The sequence below is a fragment of the Lynx rufus genome, unplaced genomic scaffold, assembly GCF_022079265.1.
Source record: "Lynx rufus isolate CCGP_SWC_20201006 ecotype Redwood Valley unplaced genomic scaffold, mLynRuf1.p SCAF_7, whole genome shotgun sequence".
NCBI classification, from domain to species: domain Eukaryota; kingdom Metazoa; phylum Chordata; class Mammalia; order Carnivora; family Felidae; genus Lynx; species Lynx rufus.
Genome location: NW_025814889.1, coordinates 132,760,057 through 132,780,714, shown reverse-complemented (window position 1 = coordinate 132,780,714; position 20,658 = coordinate 132,760,057). Strand labels below are relative to the sequence as shown.

General features: G+C 56.9%; 1 protein-coding gene across 2 annotated transcripts in view; it reads right to left on the bottom strand.

The window, feature by feature from the left end:
- Positions 1-6,526: 6,526 nt before the first annotated feature.
- The window catches only part of TAB1 (TGF-beta activated kinase 1 (MAP3K7) binding protein 1), a 32,899-nt gene continuing 18,767 nt past the window's right edge, over positions 6,527-20,658 (bottom strand). The window contains exons 4-11 of one of the 2 annotated variants that reach the window (XM_047064990.1): positions 17,850-17,936; positions 17,172-17,310; positions 16,253-16,366; positions 15,547-15,658; positions 13,225-13,369; positions 11,438-11,660; positions 10,227-10,389; positions 6,527-8,345 (exon numbers count right to left, since the gene is read on the bottom strand). In XM_047064990.1, coding sequence (XP_046920946.1) covers positions 8,138-8,345; positions 10,227-10,389; positions 11,438-11,660; positions 13,225-13,369; positions 15,547-15,658; positions 16,253-16,366; positions 17,172-17,310; positions 17,850-17,936 — 1,191 coding nt within the window. In that variant the 3' untranslated portion in view covers positions 6,527-8,137. The remainder of the gene's footprint in view (positions 8,346-10,226; positions 10,390-11,437; positions 11,661-13,224; positions 13,370-15,546; positions 15,659-16,252; positions 16,367-17,171; positions 17,311-17,849; positions 17,937-20,658) is intronic. The other variant, XM_047064991.1, reaches the window with a different exon arrangement.

The window sequence follows — 20,658 nt, the reverse complement described above, 5'->3', positions numbered from 1 at the left end:
TCAGTGGGGTGTTTGATGGGGAAGGCTGGCCCCTTGGCAGACCACCCCCGACAGCTGGGCTCAGGCTGGGTCCCAGGCGTGACATCACCGCTGGGCAGAGCTGGCGCCTTGTCTCATCCCCCTCGACATCCTCTGGGGCGAGGGTTTGGTGCTTAGCCCTGAGGTACGCCCGTCCGCACCCCATCTTCCACTCTTCAAACTCCATACCCTCGACCCCCTCCTCCTGGAAGCCTTCCCTGATTCTCCTGCTCCTCACCTCCTCCTGCCCAAGAATTCCTCCTTCCTCTATGCCTGCACCACTCACTCACTCAGGAAACTGTTCTGAGACTGGCCCCGGATGCTGGCGCCTTGGGGGTGCAGAGATGACCGTGGCTCAAGGGACACAAACCTAGAAAGCAAATCACAGCCTGACTTCAAACCCAGGCAACGCATGAACGCTCTTTTAAAGAAAGTATTTCTCGTGGATCCTGGAGTGGTCCTCCATCACTTTTATTACAGTGTTTCTTTTTGTTTTTTAATGTTTTTATTTATCGAGACCCAGAGAGACAGAGCATGGGTGGGGGAGGGGCAGAGAGAGAGCCCTCATTCGACTTTCTGTCTCTATGAACTTGGCTACTCCCGCTCCAGGTGCTGCGTATGAGCGAACCCTACCGTATTTGTCCTTTGGTGATGGGCTTATATCACTTGCCATAATGTCCTCAAGGTTCGTGCACGTGGTAGCAGGAGTCAGAATTTCCTTGCTTTTTTTTTTTTTTTTTTTTTATCCCCCAAGGAAACTCTACCCCCCACATGGGGCTCAAACCCACGACTCTGACTCCAAGATCAAGAGTCGCACGCTCCCCTGACTGAGACAGTCAGGCGCCCCAGAATTTCCTTCCTTTTTAAGGCTGAATAGTACCCTATTGTACGCACACACCACGTTTTGCTTTTCCATTCATTCATTCATTCATCCACGGGCCTCAGAGGCTGTTTTCACCTTTTCGCTATTGTGAATAACGCTGCTTCGTGCACGAGTATCTGCTCCAGTTCTCGTTCTCGCTTGTGTTGGGTGTGTACCCAGGTACGGAATTGCTGTAATTGTATGTTTAACTTGGGGCTTATTTCTAAGGCGATTGTTCAGATGCATCCTAAATAGGATTAGAGCCGATTTACTTTTTAATTCATAGATTCAACACCCACTAAATTTGAACCGCTCATACTTTGCAAGATTATGTCCTGAGACTCCAGTGACACACCCAACAGCTGCACCATCCAGTGCGGCTGAGCTTGAGCCGCGAGCGGCTATGGAGTGTTCTAGAACGTGGCTGACTGCACTTAGATGTTCTGTGTGCTGAAATACACCTGTATTTCTTTTCTTTTCTTTCTTTTCTTTTTTTTCTTTTCTTTCCTTTCCTTTTCTTTCTTTCTTTTCTTTCTTTCCTTCTTTCTCTTTCTTTCTTTCCCTTTCTTTCTTTCTTTCTTTCTGGAACGTGGCTGACTGCATTTAGATGTTCTGTGTGCTGAAATACACCTGCATTTCTTTCTTTTTCTTTCTTTCGCTCTGGAACGCGGCTGACTGCATTTTAGATGTCCTGTGTGCTGAAATACACCTGTATTTCTTTCTTCTTTCTTTCTTTCTTTCTTTTCTTTCCTTTCTTTTTTTAAATTTATTTTGTGAGAGAAAAAGCGCAAGTGAGCAGGGGAGGAGAGAGAGAATCCAAGCAGACTCCGCACTGACAGTGTGGAGTCCAATGTGGGGCTCCAACTCACGAACCGAGATCATGACCTGAGCCAAGATCGGGAATCGGACGCTTAACCGACTGAGCCACCCAGGCGCCGCAAAATACACCTGTATTTCAAAGACTTAATATGGAGGAGAGATCTTATTAGTAACATTTATGTTGAGTACACGTCAAAATGGTAATGTTTGGGCTGTCCTGGGTTCAAGAAACTATAGCATTAAAACAACATTTGTTTCGTTTCACTTTTTAAAACGTGAGCCCCTGGAGAATCCAACATGGCATGTCTGACTTGCATTGTCTTCCTGCTGGATGCTTAACCTACCAGATTAATCCAGGTGCTTTCCCAGCCTGGAGGAGCCGCCTAGAGCTCAGAAGACTTGGCTGGTCCTCTCATTTATTTCTAATTGAGGTGAAGTTCACATACTATACAATTATTTTATTTTATTTTATTTTATTTTATTTTATTTTATTTTATTTATTTTTTAATGTTTATTTATTTTTGGGAGAGAGAGAGACAGAGTGTGAGCGGGGAAGGGGCAGAGAGAGAGGGAGACCCAGAATCCGAAGCAAGCTCCAGGCTCTGAGCTGTCAGCACAGAGCCCGACGTGGGGCTTGAACCCACGAACCGTGAGATCATGACCTGAGCCGAAGTCAGTTGCTTAACTGCCTGAGCCATCCAGGCGCCCCAAGCCATTTTAAAGTATACAGTTCCAAGTGGCACTTAGCACAGTCACGGTGTTGGGCCACCCCCACCTCTGTCCAGATTTCGACTTTCTCATCCCCTAGAAAAACACGCCCGTTAAATAATCACTCACCATTCTCCTCTCCCCCAGCCCCTGACAACCACTAATCTGCTTCCTGTCTCTGGATTTGCCTACTCTAGACACCTCATTTAAAAGGAATAATACAGTAGATGACCTTTTAGGATCGCCTTCTCTCACTGTCCTCCGGGCTCATCCATGTCGGAGCAGGTGTCAGAACCTCAGTCCTTTTTATGGTTGACTACTACCCTGTCGTGTGGGTATGCCACCACGTGGGTGCCATCATCTGCTGACGGATGACTGGGTTGTTTCTGCCGTAGCTACTTGAGTAACGCTGCAGCGGACATTTGTGTATACTTTCTGCGTGGTTGTATTGTTTTCATTTCCTGGAATTGCTGAGTCACATGCTAACGGCCGCTTCTTCTTGTCTTTTTATTTATTTTTATTAGTATTACTCTTTTAAATGGGAGATCAAGAAGATCCCTTTCCAATTTTTTAAAAAAATGTTTATTTATTTATCGTGGAGAGAGAGCGCAAGCGGTGGAGGAGCAGAGAGAGACGGAGACAGAATCCGAAGCAGGCTCCGGGCTCCGAGCTGTCAGCACAGAGCCCGATGCAGAGCTCGAACTTACAAACAGTGAGCTCATGACCTGAGCTGAAGTCGGACGCTCAACCGACGGAGCCACCCAGGTGTCCCAATAAATAATTTTAAATGCTATTTTTGAAGAAAAAAAAAAAAAAAGTTGCTTTTGTAGTAAAAAAAATTTTTTGATATTATGAATTTGACTGCAGAATTCACCTAGATATTCAAAATAAATTGAGACATCTAATTTGTTAGAAACCCCCAAGCTCTGGGGGTACTGGGGTGGGAGCAGTCTTCTATAAGGTAATGGTGTTTCCTGTAAAAAAATTCCAGAAGCTCTTCCCTAGGCAATTCATCTATCCTTCCACGTTACACTTCTTAGACACTGCCCGTGAGGTGACTGAGGGAGAGTCTAGGGTGGAGGGGGCCGAGGGGGGGGTCTCAGGGCTGGGGGAGAGAGAGGGAGGAACGAAGCCTATGCTCCACACACTCCCGGCAGGTGCCGGGAAGCAGAAGGCGGGAGCTATGGAAGGTTCTTGAGCTCGGCCCTGTCTGGACCACAGGATGGCTTTGCTGAGGTGACAAGCATGGGAGCTTGATCACGGAAGGTGTGGAAACAGTCTGGGGCTCTGAGGCCCACCCTGTCCGTGCCCTGGCCCACTATGTGACCTGGGAGGAACAAAGGCAAGGTGCCAGACTGCACAACTGACCCACACGGCCTGCTGTCCTCTGACCTCCCTGAGGGTCTCAAAGGCAGGAATGGAGTCTGTGAACTCGTGTCACTATTCTTCAAAGCCGGCTGCCAGACACTGTGTCTGTCCTGGAGGAGGCCGCCCAGGCTCATGGAAATGTCAAGTGCCCGTCTTTGCTCTGGGCTGACATCACCTCTGCGTGGGAACAAAGCGCGTGCTCATGCCGAGCCTGTCTGGTTTGGCAGTGATCTGTGTTCTTGTTTGGTTTCAAAATAGGGGGCCCAGAAGGCAAAACCATGAAAGATGCCCTTGTTGGAAGAAATGTTCAGGAGCCCAGCTGATGGCCTCCCTCTGGGCTTTGGCTGAGAAGAGGCAAGAGTCACACACCCAGTCCCCAACGTCTGGGTTCCTAGGGGAGGCTGGAGGCCCCCCTGCTACCTGGGAAACCCCAGGTAGAGCCCTCATTATACGACTTTATCGTGGGGGGCGGGGAGTGGGGGGAAAGGGGCAGCAATCTCGGCTAACGCTCTTGTAACACAGCGCAGTCCATTTCCACATTTGCAGGGAAGGGCCATTCTCACTTCTCATAGCTTTGGCGACTCAGCATGTCAGGCGATCTTATGAAGAAGTCGGTTGGATCCTCACATTACAGACGAGGAAACAGAGGCTCAGCATGAGCAAGCAACTTGTCCAAGGTCACGCAGGTCATCCCAAACTCACTTAACATACATGTGAGGGGCTCCTATGTGGCTGGCACTGACCTTGGGGCTCGGACCCAATGGAATAAGGTAGACAAAGTTCCCCCTCTCACAGCGTGGACATCTTCGTGGGTGAGAGAGACAACACAGGTAAACAAGCCAGAACGTCAAGAGATTCTGTGAAGCGGATTAAACAGGGAGATGTGGCAGGATGTGGCTGGCGTGGGACCAGGGCAGGCCTCTGCCAGGAGGCAGCATTTGAGCTGAGGTCTGAATGACAGGAAGGAGCCAGCCGTGTAAAGAGCCCGATCAGGTGCTTTTCCCTAGGACGTTCCGGCAGCCCGAGTGGCCCCCGACGGGTCTCACTACCAGCGTCAGCAGCGGTGGGGATCCCCCGCCAACAGGTGCATCGTGGAGTCGGCTCTGCGGTCCAGCTGCAGGGCCAGTCGGTGAGAACTCGAGGGACCAGATGAAGGCTGGAAACAGGAGAACAGATCCTAGTGAGGATGGCCCGAGACAGTCCACGGAGCTCCTGGTGTTGCCGGGTGTCCCCCCTGCCTGCTCACCTGCCTCGGGTCCCGGGATGGACGGCAGCTCGCGAAGGCCTAAGAGCCTCAGACAAGCCTCAGTTCTGTCCTGTGAGGGGACCAGATGTCTTCAAGGGACAGGTGGACACAGGCGGTGGCTGGGCTTTCTCTGGTTCTTTTTGATCCAGGCCCCAGGGAAACAGTGCTCTCCCCAGTGAGGTGGGGGGGGATGGTTAAAGGTCAAGGCTGGAGGGAGGGGGGGCCCTGCTGGCTTGGCCCAGCGCCGGCCTTGGCCGTCTGCCTGCCTTGTGCGTCAGTGCGGGCCTGTGGCCTCGCAGCTTTGCCTGGCTGCCCTGGTTCTCCTCCTGGAACTGACCCTTGCCGTTTCTGAAATCCTAAGATTCCTCAACTACCCCTCTCTGCTTCATGGCTTAATCCACCGAAGGGAACCAGGAGGCTGATCCGGTGCCCCTTTCGGCCCCAGGAGGCAGGCTCAAGGACTGAATGACACCGAGGGTGGGGAACAGGGAACACAAAGCCGGCAGAGGGCAGTGCCTTGCCCCCACTCCTGGGACGGAGCAGGTGCTACGAGAGACCCAGGGGGCCTAGGGCTTGGCTAGGGCCACTTGTGGCGGGGATTATGCCCACCTGTCTGTGCCTCAGTCGCTCTGAGAGAAGGTACCCACACCACCTCCCTCTCAGGGTGCTGGGCTGACACCGGCCTCCAGAAGGACTCGGGGGCCAGCAGTGCTATGGGCCTCCCGAGGGACAGCTGGAGAAGCTGAGGAGGGGGAGAGAGCCTGGAAGACGGTTCTGCAGGCTCTCGGCCCAGAGCCCCTTCCCGGCAGAGGGGCGGGGGCATCGGGAGCCTCAGACGCCACCATCCAAACCCTGACCTTTTGCTTTTGTTTCTAAGCAGACGCTCTTGTTAGAGGGGGAAGTTCTTAATTCCTATAAAGCAGGAAGAGGCCAGTATTTATGGAAAGTCCTCCACCCAAACAAAACCAAAACAAAGCAGAGCAACTCCCTGGATGTCCACGAACTGCTGACAGGGGGAGGGCAGTGTCCTAGTGACCTGCAGCTCTGTCGGCCACACCACTGCCCACAGGGCCTAGAGAACTGTCACCCTCTCCAGATGTGCGGGGACAGGGATGCCGGACAACCTAGCGCTCTCCCCTTGGGCGGTGAGGCTGGCAGGTCGGGTCCCACCAGAAGGCTGGGCCTCGCATCCGCGCTCCGCCACCGCCCAGCAAGCGAGCTGGGGCCTCCGGCTGCCGACGGGGACGGGGAGGCTCCACCTCCCGAGGCCGCGGCGACGGGAGGCCTCAGTAACTGCACTTTTTTTTTTTTAATTTTTATTTTTAGAGAAAGAGAGGGAGGGAGCAGGGGAGAGAGAATCTCAAGCGGGCTCCACGCTCACCATGAGGCCTGATGCAGGGCTTGATCCCATGGCCCTGGGATCAGGACCTGAGCCGAAATCAAGAGTCAGATGCTCTACGGACGGCGCCAGCCCGGCGCCCCCGAAGCACTGTGAACGCACGTTGTGCAAGACCACCAGTTATCCTTCCTTTATTGCAGTAAAAAAGTGATTCTATTTCTAGAACCAAACAGCATCACAGAGACATTCCTAGGAGCCTGACAAGAAAAGAACGCTCTTTGTTCGCAAGCCCTTGTGTCACCTGCGCAACAGACACAGCTCTGTGGTCACGGTCCCCGCCAAGAGGCGCCGGTCCTCCTCGGGCACGGCCCCCTCGGAAACTGCCCCCTGCCCCCCAGCGCAGCACCCTGGGCCCCGCTCGGCCGCGGGAAGCACCGCAGAGCGAGCAGGGCCTTGGCACTGGCCTCCGATCATCCGGGGTCTGGGCACCCTGGAGGCCGCACGCGGCGGTGGCCCCTGGTGAGCTGGGTCTGGGGCGTCGTGGGCCAGGGGCCTGGGAGCCAGGGCGGGGCAGAGGGGCCCGGGGAGGCCTCAGACCCCGGAGAAAAGGTCTGAGTGCGGCTCCATCACCCACTGTGGGAGTCGGGCGGGCTGTGGGCCTCCTGCCTCCTCTTCCCAAGCGGGGGGCGGCACTCCCGGCCCACAGCCCTGGCGGCAGCCTCTGCCCACCGACAGCAGAGAGCACGTGTGATACGGTCTCAGGGCCTGGGCCGGTCTGCTCCCGTCCCCAAGTGTCTGTCAAAGCGGTGCGTGTCTCTGAAGCCCTCGGTCACCCGCGGCAGCTGGTGTCCAAAACCTCTTCCCTTCTGGAAGTGTTCCCCACTGTTCTTTCAAACGAGCCCCCAGGCCTGACTCGTGACCTGTTTTTTCCTTACAGCCGATAGAACTTGTCGTTGGCGGTAAAGCCGGCTAATTTTAGCAGCTCCCCGGTCCGGGGCCTTCCTCGGCCCGGGAAGGGAGACAGCAGAGCCAGCTCACCCCGACCCAGGGCCTCCCCGTTCCTGGAGGGGCCTGACGAGAGCGGCCACCGTCCCCGCTCGGTCTGCGCGCATCCTGCCCCCTCTGGGGGGCTCCTGTTGGATCAGTTCCCTCTCGTTCCTTTCCGCCGGACCTGCCCCTGTGCAGGCCACCCCAGGCTCCCGGCGCTTCCCCTGGTCTCCCCGAACATTTGCCGCTGAAAACCACTCAGGCAGGCCCAGAGACGGGGGCAGGCTTTGAAGGTGCAGATGCCAACCAGGGTTCCACGCCGGAGGCTGAAGAAGAAAGGGGGGGGAACACCGCCCACTGGTGAGGGGGCAGTCGCAGTGGCCACGGGCTCTTCCAGGGGAAGGTGGTGGCCTTGAGAAAGACGTGGCTGCCGGGCTCGTGGCATGCAGGGTCGCAGGAGAACTCCCCACGCTCCGTCCCAAGTGGCGGGCTTGCGGGCCAGCGCGGTTCCTGCACTGAGCCAGTGTTCTGAGACCACAGTGGTCCTGAGTCTGCCCGAGGAAGTGGCCTCCGGCCCTCTGTGCGGTGACAAGTCTGCACTGGTACTCTCTCAGAGAATGTTCTCTGCAGCACCAAGCACTGTGGGCTGAGAGTATGGTGCAGGCTCAGGACCGGGCACACCGGCCCCCACGGGCACAGGCAAGTGGTAGGAAAAGGACCATCCCGCCCCAGAGCTGGGCCCCCTTGTCCCCATGCAAGGTCCTGCGTGGGCCACATTCCGCGGTCAGGGCTATGGCGCCGTCATCACACTCTGCTCGCCATGGTCCACGCTCCAGAGACGGTAAAACTCGGCAAAGTCCACGTAGGGCTCGACCCGGCCATCCTCCCCGGGCGGGAGCGAGTGGGCAGGCCGGGAGCGGAAGAGGCCCCCGTCTGAGCTGGAGCTGCTGCTCTGGGTGTGCGTGTTGGTGGACTGCAGGGTCAGGGTCGGGCTCTGGCTGTGGGGACAGGGGAGACTCAGTCAGGGACCCTGGCTTCTACCCTACGACAGAGAGGCCCCTGCCTCAGCCGGCCCCTCAGGCCACAAGAGCCAGACCAGCCAGAGGTTCTTAGGAGCTACTGACATAAAAAAAAAAAAAAAATCAAATGTCTCTTCCAAGTTCTAGCTATAGGCGGCTACTTAAGTTAACTAGAATTTGGGGCACCTGGGTGGCTCAGTCGGTTGTGGGTCTGACTTCGGCCCAGGCCTGATCTCGCGGTTCGTGAGTTCAAGCCCCAAGTCAGGCTCTGTGCTGACATCTCGGAGCCTGGAACCTGCTTCAGATTCTGTGTCTCCTTCTCTCTCTGCCCCTCCCCCACTCACACTGTGTCTCTGTGTCTCCGTGTGTGTCTCTCTCTCTCTCTCAAAAATAAACATTAAAAAAAAAAAAGTCAAGTTAACTAGAATTTAATAGAATGGATCACCCGGTTCAAGGGCTTGATGGCCATGCACCCTAGTGGCTCCTGTATAGGACACGGGACATTCCCACCCTCAGAGCCGCACTGAGCTAGAGGGGGTCCATTCCAGCTTCTCCAGATCCCACTGATCATAGCCAGGAAGGATTCTTCTCCCAAAAAACTCACTCACTCCTTCTCTCCCTCACACTGGCTGGGTAGGGACGGGCCCCTGTCGTCAGAGCTCCCTGGGCACCCCCCCCACCCCCCGGGCACCCCCCCACCCCCCGTCACAGAACGCCTAACAGCCGGGTATCACCTGCCCACCCGCCCTCCTGCACACTCCCAGCACTGCCCAGCCCCCAGCACCAGCCCGCCCACAGTGGGCCCTGACTAGTGCTCAGATGCAGGGCCCCGAAGAGTCAGAGGTGCGGAAGGACGGCTGGCTCTCCCGCCTGCCCTGTGACCACTGCTATCACACTCTGCCTCTGTGGGCACCGCTCACCCTGCAGGGGTGGGGGGGGGGGGCGCTCCAATGCACTCACGATGCCTGCAGCTCAGCAGCCCGGCAGGACCCCTGGGCGCACAGGGGTGGGAGCGGGGGCACGTGGGGGCGGGGAGATGGGAAGGCCCCCTGGGAGGCAGTGGCCACTCCCTCCCAAAGGGCCTTTCCGATTGGCCGCATCCTCCGAGTGGGCTGGCTGTGGCATCCCTGTTATTCTGTGCCGGGCTGGAATGTGGAAACCGGAGCCCTGGGTCCCCTGGCGGGGTGGGGGGTGGGGGGGGTGGACATTCCACGGAAGTAGAGGTGGGGGAGAGACACCAGACCTGTGAGGCAGGTCTGCAGTGAGGAGGGGCCAGCCCACTCACTCCTGGGCTCCGGGCCTCCCGCTGCCTCCACCGCTCCCCCTGCTTTCAACTAGACAACTCCCTTTAAAGCTAAAATGAGACACTTCAGTCAGAGCACCGGCTCTGGCAAGCAGCAAGCCGGGACAGGCCAGACAATGTCCCCCAAGCACGACGCCACCGGGGAGGCAGACCTGCATCGCGTGCTCCAAGACGGGCAAAGATGAGAAAAGAGAAAAGAACAGAACCTTCCCATAAGTGAAAACTAATCTGTGGGACCCACAGGAAAACACGACCAGCGGGCCGTCCGCATCGGCGGCCCGTCTCCTCCCAGCCCCCCGCATCTGCTCTGCCCCGAACCTCCACCCCTCCCAGGCCTGGCTTCAGTGAGCTGTGGGAACCCGCAGGGCTGTGTCCTCCGCCTCTACATCTGGGGGAAGCCCGGGGAAGGGGCCGGGGAATTTGAGAGGTACGGGGCACTAGCACACCCCACCCAACGTGGCTCGGCCGGGACTCGGCCCCACGGCCGTTCGTGTCCAGGTCCGAGGGTCCTCCCGGGAGGTGGGCCCGAGGGTGCCCGGGGTGAGGTGAGGGCTTACTTGGTGAGGGTGGGGGTGGCCTCATCCAGGGTGGAGGCGCTGTGGGCCCCATTGACCAGCTGGCCCTGGGAAGGCATGACGAGAGAGAGGGTCACGCTGGTCTTGCTGGTGCTCTGGGCGCTGGAGTATGGCACGGACACGGGATACACGCGGCCTCCTGTAGCTCAGGGAGAGAGAGAGAGAGAGAGAGAGAGCAGTGGGCTGCAGGCAGCAGCTGGGGGGGGGGGTGGTCCCTGGGGTGGTGGGAACAGGGCTACTGCAGGGCCTAACAGGGACAGCGTCTGAGGTGCCGAGGAGGGAGGCATGGTCCTCTGCCCCTTGGGACAGCGAAGGGACATCTGTCTCACGGCAGACTCTTCCAGGCGGGCAGGGAGATCCTCTCGGCAACAAAGCACGGCCGCTGCTCAAAGCGGGAAGAGTGAGTGCCGAGCAGGCTCAAGGAAAGGGTTACTGCCTGGCTTCCCACGACGCTTTCAGCCAAGGGGTAGGCTGAGGTCGGCCCAATGAAAATATGGTTGCAATAACAACAAGCTAGAGAAAACTCCAGTAACCCCAGTGTCCGTGGGAGAACAAATTCATCTGTGCTGCCTGCGTGCTAAGGCTGGCTCGTTTGAAAAAAAAGGAAGCGCAGCCCCTAGGAACCGGTGGTCGTGACACCGAGCAGCACTGGGAGAGACACAAAAAAGAACCATCGCCTCTCTTCCCGAGCAAGCCGACTGCAGAATTACAAAGGCAGAAAAGAAAGCGTCTCGCCCCACCCCCGACACTGTCCAGGGTCAGAGCCAGGTTTCGGGGTACCCTCTGACCACAGGCCTGACCTCGCCTCTGTCTCTTCCTTCTAGAACCTCAGTTCTTCAGTAGAAGGGATGCCATCTGTCTCTAGGGTTTTAGGGACTAAAGGAACTACATGGGTAGAGTGCCAGGCACACACCAGTGGCAGCCGTCACCCCTGTTATGTGGCTTCGAGGCTTGGCAAAGTGCTTGTCCACACACTCAGGTCTTTAGGAGGTAGGCGGGCAGGTGCTATAATCCACACTCACAGGCAAAAGGGGAAAAAAAAAAGCTGAACTCAGCTCGGAGAGGCTTAAAGTCAGAGAGCCTGGATCGTAGCCAGGCCAGGCCCCTGGCTCCGTGTCTACTGCCGGCAGCAAAACCCCCCACAGCCCCAGCCGGCTTCCTCCCACGGCCTCCTGTCCATGCTGTGCGCATACCTGGGGCCGGGGACGCTGCGGGCTGGCTCATCTCGCCTAGTGGGTAGCCGAAGTTCCTCACCAGCAAGGTCATGTCCTCGTGCCTGGGGCAGAACTTGGCACGCTCCCCACCACTGGCAAAGGTGTCACCGTGGATGCGCTTCACCCGGTCCACCACGGCCTGGGCCACCGCATCCAGGGAAGTCTGCTTGGCGAACTCAGTGTCGATCATGGCGGCGATCTCCTGGAGGAGGGGGGTGAACCTGGTGAGGAGTGGGGTGGGGCCCCTGGAGTGTGGGCCACAACTCCAGAGCCTCATCAGGATGCTTACGGGGCATCAGCCAAACAGGTGAAGGAAGTCACCACCAGTCAAGCCTGTAAGCCGAGCTTTTCAAGGTATTCAGGATAATTCTTCTGGAACTTTCTCATTAGTAAAGGTGTGACCTTGTGATTTCTCCAAGTATTGGCCTCCACACCAAAACAATGGGGGCTAATGTCCACCTCGCTACGTTATTAAGGGAATTAAAAAACACAATGGATGGGAGGACATTCTGGAGACCACTAAAAAGTGCCGAATGAACTGTCGTTATTACTAAGCTTCCCTTCCTGGAACTTACTGTAGGCTATGATATGCCGTTTATACTAGAAAGTGGGAATACAGAGTGAAGGTAGGCCCTGTCCTCAGAGAAATCCACTATCCAGTTTTTTCTAGAACCCAGCGAAAGCCACTAGATAATTCTACGGCAAAAACCAAAACTAAAAAATCACACTGACAGTAAGATCACAAACACAAACTCCTCTACGGGATGGCTGGCCAGAGTCTCTTAGAAGTAAAGTAGGGGGGCTGGGGCAGGTCACAGGAAGTGACTGAGCCCCATCCGGGGTGGGCTCGGCTCTGTCGCTGTCACTTCAGGCAAGACCCTGAACTCTGTGAGCCCCAAGTTCCTTACCTCAATGTGTCAGTGAGCCCCTGCCTCCTGTGTTACAAGGCTACTGGCAGGGACGATAAGATAAAACAGGTGAAAAATCTTGAACACGGGTTATCAGGAGACAGGCATAAGTTTTCCGCGCGATTTTTAATTAGAAAGGACAAAGTAGAAAAAGTTACCTTCCTACAGGAATTACAAATGGAAGGAGAAACACAGCCTGAATTTACTATCCAAGGTCAGGTAAAGGCAGCCTCCCTACAAAACCATCCTGAAGTGACTGTCTCAAAGCCATGCTTTAGTGACAACTATCTGACACGTGTGTTCCAAGTGCAGCGAAAATAAGCAGCTCCCACTGGCTGGGGAACCTATCACACCTGGCCCTCAACACAATCCCCAAAAGCTAGGTGTTATCACCCCATCTCGGAGATGAGAAGCAAACTATAATCCGGGGGCACAGCTCAGAGGGGAGGGAAGGGGAGGGAGGGGAAGGGACCGAGGGAGGCTGAGGCACAGACCACACCCCTCTGGGCTCTCGTCCTCCGTCCAGGGCCCTTCCTAGACAGACTTCAGAACAATTTGCCCATGGACATTCACTTCCTTCTCTCCCTCTTCCCTTCCGGCTGTGCTCAGCGCCGTGGGGACTGACCCTGCTTCAAGCCCAGAACAAGCACAGCTTTGGGTGGGATGGGTGTTCTTGGAGCTCTGAGCCTTTTCTCCCCCCGGCTTTGAATGCAGAGAAGCTGTCCAGGGCTGGCATTCGAGAGCTAGAGCTCTGGGTCCCGAAGCACTTTGGAGCCAAGCAGAAGGGCTGGCTGGGCCCCCGGGGGAGCTTGCCACCCTGCGGGCCGGCTGGCAGGGCTCTGCCTGGGCCCGGCTCACCTGGTTGGCCTGCCCAGGCCCGTGGGCTGCCTCCAGGGCCTTGTACAGCCCCTCCGACATCAGCACCAGGAAGCCGGTCACCCCCTCCAGGGGCTGTGCACCGTGGATCTCGGGTTCTGCAATGATAGGCTTGGACTTGGCAGCACTGTAGGAAGAGAGTTGGGGGAGAGCCGTGCTCAGAAGGGCCCCCAGAGGACATTTTTCTGCTAAGGGCCAGAATCTACCCAGAATGTAAACTAAAACACACATCTGACAAGAGGAAAAGAAACAGGAAAGAGAAAACCAGGAAGACAGACCTGTCTTCTGAGGGTGTCTTAAAGGAAAGCTCTGAGGGCCAGGAAAGCGAGTGGGGCAGCTGGGTCAGGACAGCGAAGGTCGGGCACCCACTCCCGACCCTGGTCGACATCTCCTGTCCACAGAGCCTGTGCAGTGGCAGTGAGGACGGCGAGAGGCGGTGGATTGCTTTCAGAAGCCCACTCCTCCTGGGCTCTTCCAGAACAAGTATCCAAGCCGACTTAGATGCCACGTACGCGTCCCCCCCGCACTGGGACCCTTAACGGAGGCGCTGGCAGAGTCAGCAAATGTCACAGAACTCTAACACGTGCGTGTGCGCACGGAGCCAAGCAGAAGGGTTCCCGGCAACAGCACTCAGAGGAGCAAAGTCTGGAAACGTCCTGGGAGCCCATGAGCAGGGGCCGGTGAGGTGAGCGCTGATTCAGCCACACTCTGGGACTCCGCAGCCCACACCCCGCCCTCAGGGACAGAGGAGCGGCACCCATCAGGGAATAAGTGAGGTGCGGCGCTCTGGAAAGCAGATGCCAGCACTTGTGGGTGCTTTAAAAAGGATGCTTTCGGGGCGCCTGGGTGGCTCAGTCAGTAGAGCGTCCGACTTCGGCTCAGGTCATGATCTCACGGTCTGTGAGTTCGAGCCCCGCGTCAGGCTCTGTGCTGACAGCTCAGAGCCTGGAGCCTGCTACAGATTCTGTGTCTCCCTCTCTCTCTGCTCCTGCCCTGCTCATGCTCTGTCTCTCTCTCTCTCTCTCTCTCTCTCTCAAAAATAAACATTAAAAAGGATGCTTGCCCCGTCCATGCACACGCACACGCACACGCACACACACACACACACGCACATGTGCAGGTGGACACGATACACAAGAAACCAGCAGCTTCTGGGGAAGGAGTCCAGCCTTGCAGCGGGAGGAAAACTTACTTTTCATTGTATACCCTTGGCGCTATTTGAATTGTTCCAAACTACATGTGTACCTTCCAATTAAGCAAACAGAACTCCTAAGCAAACAGAACCCCACAAATCAGAGACAAAAGTTTCCAAACTCAATTGCCTAAATTTGGTGAGAGTAAGGAGTTTTAATTCCTGCTTTCTGGGCCACGACAAGCCTGGCTCTGACGCCAGGGTGTTTGGTATGATTCCCCCATGGCTCCCCCATCAAATACTGCGATGGCAACACACACACGCACACACAAGCCTATTTTCCCAGTCAATGTTAAGGATGTTGCTCTGGATTCAGGAGGCCTGGGTTCGAGTCCTGCCTCAGCCCCCTGCTAGCCCTGTGACCAGGCAGGCTACCATTTCCTCACAAGAACACAGCTTTGGGACAACAAGCTCACAAGACCTGAGTAGGGACTGAGTAAGAACACACGTAAAGAGCTGGGCACAGGCTTGGTACAATGAAGGCCCACGATCATCATCGCGGCCCATCTGCTGCTACAAGCACTGGGTGGCACCCACAAGGGCAGTGTCCTCCGAGGGCTGTGTGCAATTTGTCTCACACCTCTGCCCCGGCCCCAGCCACGGACAGCACTGACCAGCAGGTCTTTGGTCCGTCCCTATCCACACCAGGCAGCTCGTGCCAACACTGGCCTCTTGTGTCAGGCCCTGTGGCACTGGTCGCCACGCTTGGCTTTGACCCAGCTCCCCAACATGACCCAGTGTGATAACCCTGCTTGTAACCAGAGTCCGGACACCAAGATAAGGGCCTGAGCTTAGGATTCCCACCGTAAGTTCCCGCTTTGCTGCTCCTGGCAGCACCTTTTAAAATAACCACTTAGAATTAAGGCTTCCAAAAGCAGTGACCTCCACCCCAACCACCTTGAAAGTAATAGGTGCTTGCTACCCTACGCTAGAACCCCAACTCCTGGTTCGCTGGGTTTAGGGCCACACGCCAACATCTCTGGGAGGAAGAAAGGTCTTCTTGGGCTCTGAATTACCTCAAACTACCTTTTGTCCCTAGAGCCTAAAGTCTGCTTTTGCCCAGGCCCTCTGGCCTTACAAACAAACAGGGGGCAGCTGGATGAGCCACCTACCTCAGTAGGTCGATGTCAGTATAGCCGTACTTGACCTTGTAATCCCCGATGCGCCTGGTGCTCTCCTGCCCACAGATGACCCCCACTTGCTTGATCTTTCCTGCATCCAAACCTGCCAGAGGGAGGACAACAGGATCCCAGATCCTGTCCGTCATGAGAAACTCAAACAAGGGGATCCAGACACAGCCACAAAAACAAGGCAACGAAGACCCAGCGAACAGAGAATGAAGTCACACCAGGACGCCCTGGAGAGCGGCTACCCCGAAGCGCCCCGGGGTCCCCAGAGCCCAGCCCCATCAGAACGCCCCCTCACTCAGCAGCCTGGGCTGCAGAGCTCCCCGGGAAGTTGGGGGGAGGGGGCAGCTAGGCCGAGGTGGCTGCAATCCTGGGACTTCTTTGGCCTTTTAGTCTCCGCCGATCACAGTACCTACCGCACGCTCACTACTCTTGCGAACACTTTACACATACGGACTCTCGACCCTCACAACGCCCCAAGACAGGTGTTACTATGATTCTCATTACACAGATGGGGAAACTGAGGCACAGAAAACTTAGGAAATTCTGCGTATCACCAGCTAGTAAGGGGCAGAGCTGGGATCCACCCCCAAGGTCACAGCCCAAGCAAGCCCTTCACGCCTCTCTCTACATGGACACCGGAAGAGGACGCAGGGGGAGCCGTGGAGGGGTCGGCCCTACCCTCGCTCACCCAGCTGAGAGAGGCGGAAGAGCTCGTCCTCGTTCTCCGTGGTGTGGTCCACGTTCAGCTGGGTCACCTGCAGCCCGTCCACCGTGGATTTGCATAAAAGGGCACGGTTCGTACCTGCAGCAGAATTTGAGCGGCTGAGCAAAGTCTGGGTGCAGCGAGGGGCAGGACACGTTGAGCAGAGAGAGAAAAGTCAGGCATCTCACACAAGGAAATCCTTGAAACGAGCAAAGAAAATAGGCTTAGACCACTGGGGTGAGTCACCAGTCAGGGCGTGCTGATGATATTAAGGAATTAGGTTAAACTTTTCCAGTGTCATCCTAGGATGATTAGGATTTTAGTAAGAGACCTTTTCTCTAGGGAGACATACTGAAATATCTACAAAGAGAAAACGACACGATGTCTGGGGTTTGTGGGGACAAAGGGCTGCAGAGGAAATGAGACTGGCCCCAAGGAGGTGATCGCTGTGGCCGGGGTATGGGCACACGGGGGTTCGCTACGTGCTTATCTTTTTACATTTTTTAATTCTGTCCACAATGAAATCCAAATGTCCCTGTGGGCCCTCACCCAGCCCGTCTCGCCGCCCTTTGTGGGATGCCGAGTGGGTGTTCTAGAGCCAGGCATCCTCTTCCTGAAGAGGAAGCCACTGAGGCGACCCAGAGAGGGGGCGCAACTCGCCCAGAGTCAGTTGGGGCAGGGCAGGGACTAAAGCCGGGACGCCTGCCTCCTAGCTGGTACCTCCAGCTCCCCGGGCTGGGACTGGGACGCTCCTGCGGAGAAACAGGGAGGCATACCCAACAGTCTCAGGAGACGCGGGCTGGAGGGCTGACGTGTCTGGGAAGCGGACAGTCCAAAGAACACACAGACCTTGAGGCTACCTCTTGCCCAGCACTCCCCGCCCGGGGACGGGTAGGCGGCTCACCGACATTGGCGACATAGAGCCTGTTGTTGAGAAGGACCGCCACAACAGCCATGGCTCCTCCCGAAATCTCCCTCTCCAGTGCCTTGAGTCTTTCGAGGATCTTCTGGTACTGAGGAAGCAGCTGGTGCTGAGGGACACCCTACAGGCCGTCATCAGGAGGTCAGAGCAGGCCGGGTCCTCGGAGACCATCTCACCAGCCACCCCCTCCCTTCAAAGGCAAGGATCTGAGGTCCGGGCCAGGATGAAGCCGCACTGTAGCCCCAGGCAGGCTTCTTGCGGGAAAGCCAGACATGACCCGACTTGTGCCGTCAGTTCTGAAAGTGCCGGTGGCTGATGTGAGCGGGTGGGTGACGAGGCTACGCACAGGGTGAGGTCGGGGACTGAACCGGAAGGGCCTTTCCTCATATTCTTCACTGCCCGCCCCATGCTGGGCCGGAGTGAAGCTGCCTGCACGGGCCAGGGAGGCCTCTTGCAAGGGCCCCTGCGAACGCATCGTCCCCCAGTCCCTCGGGCAGGAACGAGTCTGTCACCCGGTCCCCTGAATCCTGCTGCTCTGGCCCAGTCGTGTCAGTGGCCTGACAGTGACATGGAAGGGAAGTCCCTGCTCCTAGCAAAGCCAGGCCTTGGTGTGCTCCCCCCACCCCCCACCCCCGGCCGGGGAGCAGGCCGGGGAATTACCTCTGGCAGCTGGGACTGGAGGCTGGCCTTCTCAGCCAATGCGTCATCGATGGACTCCAGGAAGCTCCTCTCCACCACATCAAAGGCCTGGAGGCAGAGGACAGGGAGGGGTGTCAGGGCACAGGTCAGTTCAAAATGCCACCGTCACCAGATACTGAAATGCGTCCTATTAATAGTGACAAACTCTGTATTAATTGCAGGTGGTCACGTGATGCGGGCTTCACAGGGGGCTCTGCAAGGCTACGTCTCCTAGAGAGCAACCTCCGGCAGAGACATCAGCTCCACGGGGCTGGTCGCTGCTAAGGTGGCACCGTGGAGACCAGAGAGGCAGGAGGCGGCGCAGGAGTTACCAGCAAGGCTGGGAATCCGGTCACCGGGGGTGAAGCCCACGTCCGCCACCCGCCCGCTGGGCAGTCTCCACCTCCTCATCCACGTGGGAGGCAAGCGCTACTCTGAAGGTGACGGAGACAATCCACCCTGTGCCCCCAAACCCCGGCTCAGAGTAAGTCTAGATCAGTGCCACCTAGTATCGCTACTACGTCCTGCCAGTCCCTCGACGCCGGTCACATGGCTGCCTTTGAGGGGGGGAGGGTGCAGCCAGAGTCACTGGCGCGGGGCCCCGAGGCCACGGAGGCCTCTGGCCCAGGTGCTGATGCTGGAAAACGGCCGAGAACAGTTTTCGAGGAACAGGAATCCATCCTTCTCATCTTAAAGTAAGTGCCTCTGGACGAGCTTCCAACAAGAGGTGCCAGGAACAAGAGCTCCAGAACGGCCCACGGAAACCAGAACCGGCCAATGAGCACCCGCGAGGAGCAGGGCCCGGCGGTGCCGGCAGCCACCGGAGACTGAGCACCCGAGCCTCACCTGGAGGAACGGGATCGCCCTCGGTTACCCTGTTTCCGCCCGAGCTCAGCCCCCGCCCACTGCACCCGTGGGTCTGAGGCTGCATCCCTAACGCCCCTCCCCCAGGAGCATCTCCTCCACAGCCCACCCTGCAGGTCAAGGGGAAGGACCGCAGCTGGCTGGCTGCCCAGTCCTGCGCTCTGGGAAGGTGGGGAGCCCCTGTTCTCATAAAACAACTTTGTCTTTCTGAGTTGCTGCCTCGGCGTCTGACAGTGTGATAACCCTGCTCGTAACCAGAGTCTGGACACCAAGATAAGGGTCTGAGCTTAGGATTCCCGCCGTCAGTTCCCGCGTCGCTGCTTCTGGCAGCACCTTTTAAAATAACCACTTAGAATTAAGGCTACAAAAAGTAGTGAGCTCCACCGCGACCAACCTGGAAGTAATAGGTGCTTGCTACCCTGCTCTTTATCTCCCGCTGGCTCTGGACTCAGGAGGGAGGACTGTCCTCCTCCCCAGGCAAGGGGCGCCCCCTTGCTTCGGGATCTGTAAGTAATAATAAATCTGTGACACTACTTCCTTTCTGGGGTGGTACTGAGACTGTGCCTTCAATCAAAACAGCCCCCACGGGTCTCACATCCCCAGAGGGGACATGTGCTTGGATGCTGAGGGAGCTACCTGCTGACCCCGTGTCATCAGGTTATAATCTACGTAATCTTAATTCAATATCCCAGCTCTGGCTTCTCAATACCATTGGTGACAAGGAGAGCATCTCCTTTTTTTTTTTTTAAATTTAATTTGAGAGAGAGAGAATGAATCTTAAGCAGGCTCCGTGCTCAGCACAGAGCCCAACGCTGGGCTCCATCCCACAACCCTGGGATCGTGGCCTGAGCTGAAATCAAGAGCCGGCCGCTCACCCAACTGAGCCTCCCAGGTGCCCTGCAGTCTGTACCCTGTACGATGCCTCAGGGCTGTGAATGGCTCACAAACTTCCTCTCCCGGACGGACAGGGCTCTCTGGAAGGAAGCACTGCTTGCTGGCAGTCCGTAGCGTTGCTTGGCACTGCCTCTGGGTGTTGCCACAAATCCCCACCCTAAGTTGTTACGCTGTAAAAGATCGGACTCCCCTGCAGCGGCCAACCGGCAGGCCCCAATCTGAGGTGGCTGCGTTTCCCATTAGTCTCTAAAGGAGACCCCACTGGGTGTCTGGTCTGGAGGTGACTGGTTACGATCGCACGCGAAAGCTGAGCCACAGTGAGCTAACTAGGACGGAAGGACTCTGCCTCCTTCCCAGCAGGGGCGCAGACCGTATGGCCCAGGAAGCCAAAGAGAGTTCCCCTAGGTTAGTGCTGGAAAGGGAGGCCGGCGGCTGGGGCCACTGTGCTGGTGGTTGGGGCTGGGTGTTAAGCTTGGGCAGCCGGCCCCAACCCGTGACAGAGGCAACTCCACCAGGGGCATCCCGGCACCCCGGGCCAGCGCCTCCGGTGTTGCTGCCTTCCCTGCCGCTGTCGCAGATCGTCCCCTAACCCCGCGGGATACTGGCAGTCCCACCCTGGTGTGGTAGAGCAAAACGCACCCTCGCTAAAAGCAGGGCCCCCGAGCACACGGTACCAGCTCCTCCCAAGTCCCCAAAGGAGGATGAAAATCGACTAGACTCTTGTAAGAACCCCCCTCACGTGGCTTGGGCCTTACTGGGCACAGTGGCATATTGCACCCAACTGCTCTTGCTACATTCCCGGGGCCGGGGGCCTCTCCCAAAGGCACTGGTGAGCGCTGCGCTGGTTGAGGTGGACCTAACTCCCGGGAGATGTACTGGGGCACCCTAGGGCAGGACGCAGCAGCCCCCATCCCAGGCGCTCCCTGCTACCGTCCGTCGAACTGAGATGTCCAACAACGACCAGTGTGAACCAGAAATGGAGACAGGGGACTATACCACGCTAGCAGTGCAAGGTTTTCTAGAAAAATGTGCC